Source organism: Chiroxiphia lanceolata, chromosome 8 (assembly GCF_009829145.1).
Source record: "Chiroxiphia lanceolata isolate bChiLan1 chromosome 8, bChiLan1.pri, whole genome shotgun sequence".
NCBI classification, from domain to species: domain Eukaryota; kingdom Metazoa; phylum Chordata; class Aves; order Passeriformes; family Pipridae; genus Chiroxiphia; species Chiroxiphia lanceolata.
In genome coordinates, this window is record NC_045644.1 from 34,578,084 (window position 1) to 34,590,581 (window position 12,498).

The following is a 12,498-nucleotide window of genomic DNA, read 5'->3' on the forward strand; positions in this document are numbered from 1 at the left end:
CGACTTCAGGATCTCTTCCCTGGGCCGTGACAGCCAGTTCCAGTGTCAGCATCAAAGAGCTTTGGTTTGGATTGTTTTCCCCAAGGGGTTACCACTTAAAAGTTTATCCACACTGAGCTCCTATGCCAATATTGTGCCTTTTGTTCAGTTTTTTGAGATCCTGCAGGACTTCATTGTCATGGCATGGTATTTGACTGCCCTAAGGAGGTCAGGAATATCCACAGACCTTGAGACTTTGTGCACACTCCCTTCTGCGGGTTTTGCATGAAGATGTTGTCAAAGCAGTCTCAGCAAACATCCACTGCAGCGTCCTCTACCACAAAGCCCCTCCATTGCTTACATCCCTTAACCTCCTCTCTTTTCAAAAATGAACCTTTCCTCCAAATACTCCGCTTAGTTTCTTCAAGAAAATAAAAAAAAATAAAACCCAAGGAAATAAATCCAAGGATTCAGGAAGAAAAGAACTATTGTAAATGCGAGCTTCTTCACTTTTATAGTCCTTTTATCTTTCTCAATTCACGACATCCCTTACAGCTGCGGTCTGATTGTAAAAAAGGTGATCCAGAAATGACACAACTGCCATGAGTAAACTCACAGTAATTTTTAAAATGTACTATATTATTCCCAGAGAATGTAGGTGGCTTTGACAGCATCCTTTTGTTTCCATTCTGGAAAACCCCAGATGTGTACCAGTTGCCAGGAGGACAGTAGTGTCAAAGAGTTTGCATCAGTTGCCAAGTAAAATATTAATCATTGTGGGACCTGATGCTTAAGTGACAAGGCCAAACTAGGAAAGAAAGCAGGACAGCAACATTGAGTTTACAGCCACAGAAGACATGGTAAGTTTAGATTTTCCTTTACTGAACAAGCACGAAACAGCACAGAACTTCTGTGAGTTTACCAAAGGATTAAAAGCCTGAGCAATTTTAAGAGGGCAACACTTCTGCTGTGAAAGGGCCAAGAAAAAAACTGCAACGCAGCTCCAGCTTCCACGCTGCTGTGACAGTGTCTGCCTTGTGTTGGATGAGTGGGACAGGCCCTCTGCCTTGCAGGAGCCCCTGCAAATGCTCTCACCTGTCCAGCTGTTTTTGCTGATGGACATTTGTTCTCAGGTCCAATGTATGGTCCAAGGCCAGCTCTGTTACAATCTGTTGGGCCAGCAGAAGCTACACAGCCGTGGCCGCCCACTGCAGGAAGTGCTTTGTGGGGGCAGCAGGGTCGACATCTCTCGCACAGACCTTGCACAGAAAACACGGCAGAAAAGCAGTAATTTTGGTGAGGTGGGGATGAACTGGCTGTGAACCATGCGAAGGGACAGTGAGAAATCCAGCAGTGCTTGCTGTCGCATACCTCTGGAGTACCAATATTTTGGCCAAGACCCAGCCCCACTATTTGTTTACCTAATGTCCTCCTGCACTTCCACTGAAGTATGAGCTTATTTCCTGTACTAAACGACTGTGCATCTTGCAGTTAGTTATTAACTAGCTGTTGTGTTTGAAAAAGGGCTTTATTTCAGCAGAAAGTGATTCTTTTGTAATCCTCAGTCAGTTCAGGGAGCTGTGGCAACCTGCCAGTGAGACATCCTCGGGCAGCGCAAACGCACGCCTGGTATTTTTTAGGCATTGTTAATCTGTACGTTTTCATCAGACTGACTGAGGCAACATTGATTTCCAGCAACAGTGAAAGATAATCTAGAATTAAACACAATTTGCCAAATGCATTGGGGGGGAGGGATTTGGAGGAGGTTCCCAATTAAATGCTCCTCCTTTAGGAGCTGTTTGCAGCCTCTCTTGCTTTCCCCTGGAGTGCAGTTGCACAGCCATGAGAGTTGCTTTGGGAATCCTGCTGGTAGGTTCAGCTTTCAGTGCAAACTCTTACGGTATCACACTCAGTGGGAAAATGAATTTTGCCTTTTCTGGTATTCTCTCTGTTTCATTTAGGAGAAGTTCCCAGATAAGATTAGTGAACTCATGTGCTGAACTGTGAGGGTGGAATGAGTGAGCATAGTCTCAGCGTCACTTGATTTCTATATGCATGAGTCTGACTAAGCAAATATCAGGGGAAAGAGTTAGTGTGTGCTGTTATTCCAATTACTCATCTTTATTATTGCTTGCACTTGAGGACTAGGCGCTTGAATAGTCTTAAATTCCAATTTATTGCCTTTTAATTCTGTTCTTTTTTCCATTAAGATTTTGAGTTCAGGTAGATTGCAGTTTTAGAGGGGCAAGTTTGAAATGCCATCTCTCTTTTTCTCTCTGAGTTTAGACACAGATTAGCTGAAGTATCTTGCATCTCTGCAGGGGGAAACATCTTTCTGTAAGGCTCAGGTTGGCATCCAAACCTCGCAGCAGCTGTTGCCACCGAGACCAGGAGCCTTCTCTCTGCCAAATGTATGCTACTTGTGGGTTTTTTTCACCATACTCCTCAGTAATTCTTGTGCAAGGGTTGGCCAGCTGTGGTATTTCTCTCGGGTGCCAGCAATCCCCTGGGAAAATTCAGCGTTGGGGATCTGAAGATAGGCTTACTCTTGCAGCCATCTGACTCCTAATCTTTAGAGCTGGACAGTAATGACTGACGAGAAGGGGATTTCATGAGGGAAAAACATTTCCTGATCAGCCTTGTAACTTCAGAAAGGACCTTGCTGAGTTGTTACCCGTCTCCCCATCTTACCTAATTAAGAGTGTAAAACAAACTGTTTCATGAACAATGAACTAATATATTTTGATAGATTTATATATTTTGCTCCTTCCTCTCACTCCTCAATACTCTAATTTCCCCTGTGACCTTCCTGCTCCTGTGATACTTTAATTTCCTCACTAAATCCCTCAAATCGCCATCCACTTCTCCAAACCATGTGCCACGTCTCTCAGCTATAGGGAAGAGGTGGTAAGTAATAGCTGAGCTCACCACGTCATCGTTTCTCTGATGTCAGCACCAATTCCTGAATATGCATCAGCCCATTTTAAAACCTGGCAACAATATATATCCGCTGAAATTCAGTTTCCTGTCTCTGGTCTTGTTTTCCTGTCCTGTGTCATACTAATGCTAAACACAACTTGATACTGGCAGATACCACAGCAAAAGTGCAGATCTAATTTCACAGAGGTCTCCTAATTTTATAAAGGAATGAATCGACAAAAGAAAAGGCAGTAATTATGGGCTGATAAATAAAGCTGATATGTGCCATAGTGAAATGTTAACAAAACCTCCCTGGCCAGGCAGTGGGCTTTGGGGTCCTGAGAGTGAATGCAGGGCCATGCACACCTTCCTCTGCCCAAGGGGAGGTAAAATTCAGATTAGATATTAATCCCTCATCCAGTTTTGATCTGGCGTTGGGCCAAGTGGGCTAACCTTCTAATCCAAGACCAGCACCTACGCTGGTAAGGCGTGGTAAGGCTCAGGCTCAGGCTCCCTCCTCGCTGTAAATATTTATACTGTTCACATGCTTCGGTTGGCTCTCACTTGCAGTCCCTCCGAATCTACTGGAGAGAAATTAAACCTCGGGGTGACGGCGAATTGCTAAAAAAATGAAGATGATTTTGGGGGGGGTGTTTCAGGTTACCGAGAACCGTCGGGGGAAAGGACTCCTGCCCACCACCGCACGGCTCCGGCCGCTCTCCCGAGGGAGCGAACGCTGCCGGCCCGGCCGGGGGTGCCCGCGGGCTTGGCGTTCCCAGCCGCTCTGCGGGTCAGGGCCGGCTCGGCGGGTGCGCCGGATCCTGCTGCCTCCGCCGCGGCCGCCGCTGAACCGGCGCTGCTCGGCTCGGCCTCCCCCCGGAGCCGCGTCCGCTCGGCGCCGCCACTGTCACCACAACGGCGGCAGAGCCCTCGCTGCGCCGCGGGCCGGGCCGGGCCGGGCCTGCCGGCGGAGGCGGAGCCCCGCCCGGGCGGGGCGGCGGCGGTCGCTGCCCCAGCGCGGGGTGGGCGGGCGGCGCGGCGCGGAGCGGCGCGGGTGATGGAGCCGCGGGCCCTCGCCGTCTGCTCCCCGGCTCGCAGCGCCTGCTGAGGCCCGGCCGGCCCCGCCGCCGCAGCGCGGCCGCCCCTCGCCCGCCGCCACCCTCCCACCGCCGGGACATGGCCACGGAGCCCCCGCGGCCGGCGGGGTGCCCCGAGAGCGGGCGCGGGCGTTGCGCGGGCGGCGGGCGCGGCGAGGCGGAGGAGGAGGAGGAGGAGGCCGCGGCCCAACCGGTGCTCGGCGCCTCCCCGGGCCCCGCTGCGGCGGGGGGCGGCCGGCGGCGGGCGCTGAACGGCTGCGTGCCGCTGTCGCACCAGGTGGCCGGCACATGTACGGCAAGGATAAAGGCGGTGAGCGGCGGCGGGCGCGGGGAGCGGGCGGCGGGCGGGCCACCTGTGAGGGGATTGCCCCCACCGCGCCCTCCGTTGATCCGAACTCCGCAGACCGGCCGTGCCAGGGCGGCGGGGCGAGTCTGGCTGCGATTCTCCTCACGCCCCGCAGCCGGCGGGGCGAGGGTCGGTGCGGGCGGGAGGGGCCCGGTGCTGCCGGGCAGGGCAGGCAGGGCTCGCCGTGCCCCAGCTCCCGCCGCCGGCTCCGCTCGCACCTGTCCGCCGGCGGCGTGTCTGTTGGGGCCCGGGCCATCGCAGTGCCGAGAGGCCGAGGCCTCCCTGCGAGGGGAGGGAGGGGAAATTCAAGTAACAGCGTGCTAGTACCCTCAGAACATGTATGATGGGAGACATATATAAAGGGAACTCCCAAACCTGTGGCCACCAGAAACTCCAGCAAAATATTAGTAAGCAATTATTAGTTGCTGATTTGGTGACCAGTCTGAAGCAATGGATAGTAAGCAGTCTAATAATACAAAATACCCTGAGGATACAGCATTTTTAGGTATACCTCCACTAGCTTTAAATTTGTATTTTAATTTATTTCCACCTTGAGGAATGAGGTGTTGGCCATCCTCATGAAGGGGCCTTTTGAAATAGGCAGTGGTCGGTGCCGAAGTGAGCAGTCAAGTTAATGTTGCCCAATGGCATTTCTCACCCTTCCAGGACATCAAATTTGCTGTACTCTGAGCCGGGTGGAAGGTACACAATCATTCAACTCCCAGTGTGCACTTTGAGAGTAGCTGTAACAAGTACCTGCTGTCATATTGCCTTTGAACCCTGTCAGTAGGAACCACCCCTGCTGAATAGGCCAAGGGCTGAATTTCAGAACCCTTTCAACCATCAGTGGTGATATTACAGCACTAATGGTACTGTGAGTTTGTCTTATCTACAGCCTGCATCCATGGTGTGTCTTGCTGCTGATAATCTGGACAGAAAAGTCACTTTTCTTGACCCTGCCAAGGGCTGAACTTCAGAACCCTTTCGGTCATCAGTGAATGGAATTACAGTACTAAGGGCACTGTGAGTTTGTCTTATCTACAGCCGGTGCCCATGGCATGTCTTGCTGCTGATAACCTCCACAGAAAAGTAATTCTTTTACCTTGCCCCTGCTGCAGCCGGTGCATTAAAATGTTGATAGAAGTGCGTTGGATCCTTGAAGCTGTCTGTCTGTCTGTCTGTGGGATCAGGCAAAACAGGCTCGCTTCAGGGGGAGCTTTGTCTTTTGCACATCAGTTTTATCGCTGTTGGATTGAACAGCGCAGGTGATCATATTGAAAGTGCCAACTCGGATGGGTTAGGTAAAGCTAACTCCACTGCATCTCATGGCCAAGACCAAGATTTTCCTGCAGAGGTACCACCATGGTTGATGATCTCATCTTGGAAATTTTATGTTGGAGACCAGAGCTGCTGTGGTACTCACAGCTCTCTCATTTTTGTAACTTGACGTTCCCTTCTATCCCGGCACACAAACACTCAGAGGACTTAAAGGTATCCAAAGTATTTTTAACTGGTTTGTTTTGTTTGTTTTTTTTTTTTAGTTACAGTACACTTTAATTTTTTTTTTTTGCCATGGGGTTTCTTCCTCCTGAATAACCTTTCCGTTTTTCCTTTGTTCTCTGTGACTGTTACTGCCTTGCAAAGAAAGGCCTCTCTCAGCCTCCCTGCATGCACATGTAGACGTTTGGCTTTTGAGCACTCCCACTGACCTTTTGTTGAATGCTGTGCGTGGTAACGCTTCCCCCAGATAAATTGTGTGTATTAAGTAAAGTAACCACCTTGGGTTGTGGCTTAATTCTGTAGGCAAGTAGGGATTAAGAGACAGAACCTGATGGGATACGCCACCTTACAGGACCTCCCTCTGCGTTTTGGTGCCTGTAACTTCACAGTGCTGGGGGTTCCCAAGCCATTAGTGGGGTTCTGTAGGTAAAGGAGCCATTCTCCTTCACTTGCTTGCTCATGCAAATCACAGACCTAACTCTGGCTGCTGTTTTCCTGGTTAAGATGGCTCATACATACTGGTCTGCCCTTATTTAGATACCCTTAGAGGACAGAGGATCTTCTCTAAAGTAAATGTTTGACGTATTTGTGCAAGCAGGTTTTGTCTATAGCTCAGTGAAGCACCTGGATTGGGTGAGATTGTTTTGTTTAGAAGAGTGCATACAACTGCACCGGTTATTTTTGCAGCAGCTTTGTGTTTCAGAATGGCAGCAAGCTTTGCAGGCACAGTCAAAGAGAAATTGTTAGTGAGATATTTCAGGATTTTATTTTCTGTATAGTTCTGCTGCTTCTTTAGAAATGTTAAGTTGCTTATCCATGTACAATACTACTCCCTATCTGTGCTAAAAAACCCCGGGAAGCCTACAACCAACCCATGGCCAGCATTGTTATGTTACTATGATCTGCAGATGATGGTATCTCTGCTTGTTGTTATTGTAGATCATAGGGAAGGTTATGGAGTTTACATCTTCGTGGTGAATGTTGTAATGTGACTCTGGTTTCTGGGCCTGCCCTGGTCACAGTGACTGAGTAGGTGCTCGAGTCTCTTAAGAAATGCAGAGAATGGGGAAACTTTACATCAGTGTATATTAAACTCTTCAGGTAATACGGATCAATGCAGTAGTGTATGGATTCTATTTCCAGGAATCTTTATCTGGTCTTTCTATCTTGTAGGTTGTCTGCTTGTCTTATCATCAAAGCCAAAACGCAGATTTTGAAGAGCATGTCTTATAAAACCTGTTTTAATGTTGTGATTGTAAGCAGTTTGCATGCACAACACGTGCCATTCAAATACTTGGTGCACTTGGCAGAGTGGTTTCCAGCACATGCAAAAGGGGGGACACAAACTATTGTGTCTTGAAGATGTTGTGGTAGTCAGCACATTATTATGTGGCAGTATTTTCTAGTTTTGGAAAGTAACAAACAAACCAACTTTGAGCAAGAAACATGACTTGAGAGCTGTTTTATATAAACTTTAAAAGCCAGTCTTAAGTATAGCCATACTGAAACAACTATTCTGCGTCTGGTGTTGTTTAACGTAAATATCTTGGTCTCTGAAGATTTTTTTAGTTTTCCAGGGCTGCACAACAGAGCCCATTCATAGATAATGGGTTTTAAAAGATGAAAACACAATTGCTGTTACAACTGCAAACTCTGTTTGGGACACAAAGCTCCTGGCTCGTTTTTCTGTGGTTTTTTCCAAGCAGTAAGCTGAAAGTGCAGCCTCTTTTGGTATGGATGACATTTTTGCTTCCTTCTAAAAATAGATTACTGTCTGAAAAGCTAAATTCAAAAGCTCAAATAATTCCTAGAAAAAAAAAATTTCCAGAATGGCTTTTCCTTCTTCCCTTGCAACTGATGATGTTGAAACTTGGGGCACATTTCAGAGGATTGTAGTTACTTTTCTCCATTCTGCCCGCATCCATCTCTTCAGTACCCTTGGATACTCAGTTGCATGTCTTATGAGCTACTTAGAAACTGATGACTGGAAGGTCATTAAAGCTGTTTCAGGAGGATATTTTGAGGGTTTATTGTGCAGGCATGATGAAGGTATTGCCTGGCTGAGGTGAAATTCTGTACTGTAATTATGAGTGATACAAATAGCATGGAGTGCTGTAGGGGCACTACTTCTAGTAATAAAGACATACTCTTCCCGTATGGATGTACATCCACATGACATTTATTTCTGTTTTAATAGTAAGAAATGCATTAAATGTGATACTCTTTTAACTTCCTGGCATTGTTGGAAAATAATTATGAGTTATTTAGAAGGGAGTGTTTGTGCAATCTTAGTGGTGGGTTTTTGGGGGTGGAACTTTTAATGTCAAATTCCATTACTGTGTTGGCCTTGAGCAGAATAAGACCCAGAAAATCATCCAATGGCTAGAAATAGAGGAATGCAAGCAAACCTCTGCAAAGGGTCACGTGTAGGAACTGACAATTTTGACTCTACTGTCTGTGCACCTGAAGCAGTACAGCTTTTCAAATGGGCTGTCCTTGATGGTGAATTCACTTTTCCTGGGGGGAGAAAGAAAGGCCATACCTCTTAAAACTAAGCCCTGAAGGAAATGCTTCTCTTCTAGGCATACTGCAGCATCCAGATGGGACTGTCCTGAAGCAGTTACAGCCACCACCTCGTGTCCCAGGGAACAGGAGTTCTACAATAAGGTGAGGGTCCTGCAGTGAAGAGGGGGTGGCTCGTTGCAGGTGAAATGCTGGGTCTGCTTCCTGTAGGAGTACATCCTTATCATTGCAGTTAGGGAAAGTGCAACCTAACTATTGGAATGGTGTGCTACCAACAGCCCTGCCATGGTATCTGTGTGCTGTCTAGAACTTTCTCCTCTTTGCATCTCAGTCCCCATGCCAGACCTACTTCACTCTGGGATTTAAGCTTGCTTTTGTTCATGGGACAGCGGAGTTTTCACAGCATCTAAGATTTTATTGAAAAGCCTTGTCTTCCATCTGTGATTAAGGGATGTATGTTTGATCTCAATTTTCTTGTATAGCTGAGTGTCTCAATTGCTGACATCTAATTTAGATGTTTTCTGCTTTTGTCTAGTCTGGCTTAACTGCTAGCAGTATTGTTCTCATCACTGTATTAAAACTGTTCACGTATTAAAACTCAGCTCCTTTAAAATTAAATAAAAAGCAGAACTGTCCAGTTGTTTTAACTGTAGTTGTTGTATTTTTCCTGTTGCTCATCTTCAGTTTGCTTTATCAGTAACTTTAACACTACCAGACCAGGAAAGCTGTTGCTTGTTGTCTTGTGGAAGTAAACTATTTTTAGAGCCTGTACTGTCCTACCTGCCTGTGATAGTCTGTCACATGTTTTTTTCTGTATCAGATTTATGTGCCATCTCTCTCCATGGCTTACTAGGTATGAAGAACTGTAGAAATCTTCATGCAGGTGAGAGAGGACCCTTGAGACCTCTGTTGTTGCTGGTTTTTTGTTGGGTTTTGTTGGGGTTTTTTTCTGTAAAAGGGTATTAATTTAAGTTATCAAAAGATCTTGCATATTTTGTGGAAATGTCTCACATGAGAACAAAGTAAGCAAGGTGCTTTAAGCAAACTGTGGTGTTTGCATACTAGCATTACTTAAGAATTCTCGTGATGGAACAGAACAGCAGCTCTTGAGTTAGTAGGAGCCAGTTAAATCTAAATGTAAATATATTTCTGAGGTTTCTCAATGACTGTCATTGAGTTGAGGTTAAGAAAGATGCCGTCCAGCCTGAATGGTTACTCTTCAGTAAAAGGAGAAAGCTTGAACAGGCTTCTTGGGCACCAGGCTGTTCTCTGAATCCTGAGGCACAGACAGTAACGTGCTAAGCCAGCAGGTAAGAGGGGTGAGCTCAGGCTTTGCTTGGACATACACCTTTCACAGCAGAGACTTTATCATTTTGCCTGTTGAAGCTTAGGCTCATGACAAGCTGTGAGTAAAACCTTGGACAAAGTCTTTGAGAAAGTGGTCTGTGTTAGTGCCCTTGTTACTGCTCTGTGAAAGTCAAGGTCTAGTAACTTGCAAAGTTAACTTCAATCTCCTAAAGCTGGGTTGCTTCTAACACTGAATTTTTTTGGTTATAAGCCGTCTTGGAAAGGAGTTGTGCAACTCTTGAAAAGTAACAGAGAAAGGGATGATGAGCTTTGCATGGACTAGAATGCATTTTTGTGGGAGGAGGAAGGAGAGCAAATGCATGTGTGTAGGTGTAGGTGAACACAGGAGAAAGGTCTTGGGGATTTGTTGCTTCTCAATGATTAACTGCAATCATGTTTACTCTCAGACGTCTAAGAACCGTGTGAGGTGGGCTCTAGACAGCTGATCACTACATGTGGTTGTTACAGGACGAGGTTTACTGTGGATTGGGAGGTTTAGGGAAAGGTACAGTTTCATACAGCTTGAGCTGATCCAGTAGCTCATTGCTGCCAAGGTGGAAATGCCTTCCTTCCCATTCCTGCCGTTTAACCTTGTACTCTGATGGTGCTTTTTGGACATTGAAACTGATCTGACCTATTTAAAAGATGGCAGAACTTCCTTGTCTTGTTAGTCTTCTGCCAGTTTTGTGACTAAACTGATAAGCAATGGGAACAATAGGGAGGCTGTCCTGCTTTGGTGACTGAGTTTAACCCAGTTGTGGGCTATAATCAAAAAGAGGTTCACCTTGGAGTAGTGATGAGCCTCCAGAGAGGGGGGAAGAGGAGAAATTACCACTGCTTGAGGCAGGAGAGTTGTTTACAAGGTAGTCAGGTACAGGATGGTGAGAAACAGTGCAGAAATGAAGTAAGTGAAACAAGACTGAGTCCCAGGCTCTCACTTTGTCAGGGCTAGACCAGTCAGTTGATAAGATCAGACTAGAAGGTTGTCCAGTAGTATATGTGGATAATTGTGATTTTTTTTTCTTTTTCCCATTCTGCCTCTGTTTTTTTTCCTATGTCTTAGAACTGTTTTGTCTGTAGTGGTAGATCTGTTACTGCTCCCTTTGTATGCCACCTTACACTGTCCTGAATGAAGATTAGTACCCCAGTACCTGGGTCAGAAACAAGTGGGGTACCTTTACTTACAGTAAAGCAAACCTTGTCTGAAGTAACTGAGAAGCTCTGTAGTTTATGGTAGCAAGAAGATGAGCGGTGTCTCAGTTTCAGCTGCATGAGTCAGCTGGAGAGCAGCTATCAGATCTGAAGCAGAAGTGTCTTCCAGGAACCAGGAAGTGGTATTTCAGCCTGCAGTCAGAGTGCTTGTGAGCTGGAGGCTGCAGGGAATGTGTCATCATAGAAGATAAAGAGGCATTAAGAGACAACTCTGACTAGAACTCTGATATATTTAATGTGATACCAGGTAGAACATTATCTTCTGTTTGGACCAAGAAATCTTCTGAAACTGCTGGATTGCTTGCAGCTGGATGTGTGAACATGACAGAGGTAAAAGTCTGCATCAGTGAATCACCAAAGTTTTCCATGGTTATTGATGGGTTATTTTCTGTTGAACATGGAACCTGAGTACTTACTGGTAGAGCCCAAACAAAATGGGCTTCCATTTTGGAATGGAAACTTGAGCAAGACACTGTAGTGCAAATACTAATAGTGATCTGAAACCTGCTAAGAAGAGGGTGGCAGCTGGAAGTTTGGAAGAATTTCACAGGTCTCCATCTATTTCTTGGGAAATCTCTCAAGTAATTCCTACTCAGTCTGCTACCAGGTTACTTTTCTGATTTTGTCATAGTATATTTTCAGTTGAGCAGTAAAAAACAAAACCAACTAACCAACCCACCCTCTAAATACAGGTCTTTTTTCTTAAGAGATTAATTCACTGAGTAAATCAAAACTTTTACCTCTACTACAGCAGTTCTGTACTGATGGGGAAGGGGCTGCCATGACCCTGTGTTATGAGGGAGGGGAAGAATGACAAGATTATTGTGAATATCTTCTATGATAAAATGTAGAACAGTGATGTTTGTAGTTGTGTTAATAACTAGTGTGCATTGCTTAATCTGTCATTGGAGTGTGACTTTCTAGCTGCAATGTCCACTTGCTATTGAGTCTGAAATCTGAGTAATATAAAATTATAAAAAATTATTAAAACGTTTATATTATTATAATTTTAATTTTTCTTGCAAACTCCCTTCCTGTACCTGAGGGCACGAACCCCTTACAGACATTGCCTACATAACACAGAGTGTTTACCAGGTATCCTAGTACCCTTATCTGGGTGAAAAAAATTGCAGTTTTTTTAAGCTTGAATAGCTACAAAATGCTTTGTTTTCAATAGGTCTGAGCAGCAAGAGAACAAAACAAATTGAAGTAAAAGGGTTGTGGTTTTTTAAGGGCTGTCTACACTGCTGATCAGTTGTTTCTATCTAATGTCAGTGCTCTGTGAGAACGTGTAGGTGGAGACAGTCCACCTTTGAAAGGGGCTTCAGGGGGGAGCTGTATACAGAGATGTGGGAACAGGGAAATAGTGTTGTTTGAAAATGTAGAATTAAAGAGAATAAATTGGTAAAAAGGCAGTTGTTTGTTTATGGTAGGCTACCTACACAAGCATGCAAAGAATCCAGGAAGTGGGCTGCTCCTCAGTGTGTTTTGGGATTTGGCTTCAGTGTGCTTTATGCCAGGGCCCATTTATCTGTGCTGAAATGGTCTGATTTAGTTCAGCAGTGTTGGGAGAGG

At 45.8% G+C, this 12,498-nt stretch overlaps 1 protein-coding gene across 1 annotated transcript in view; it reads left to right on the top strand.

The window, feature by feature from the left end:
- Positions 1 to 3,986: 3,986 nt before the first annotated feature.
- The window catches only part of IPMK (inositol polyphosphate multikinase), a 38,625-nt gene continuing 30,113 nt past the window's right edge, over positions 3,987 to 12,498 (top strand). Inside the window, 4 exon segments of the mRNA XM_032694634.1 lie at positions 3,987 to 4,276; positions 4,279 to 4,305; positions 8,424 to 8,477; positions 8,480 to 8,508. Coding sequence (XP_032550525.1) covers positions 4,075 to 4,276; positions 4,279 to 4,305; positions 8,424 to 8,477; positions 8,480 to 8,508 — 312 coding nt within the window. The 5' untranslated portion in view covers positions 3,987 to 4,074.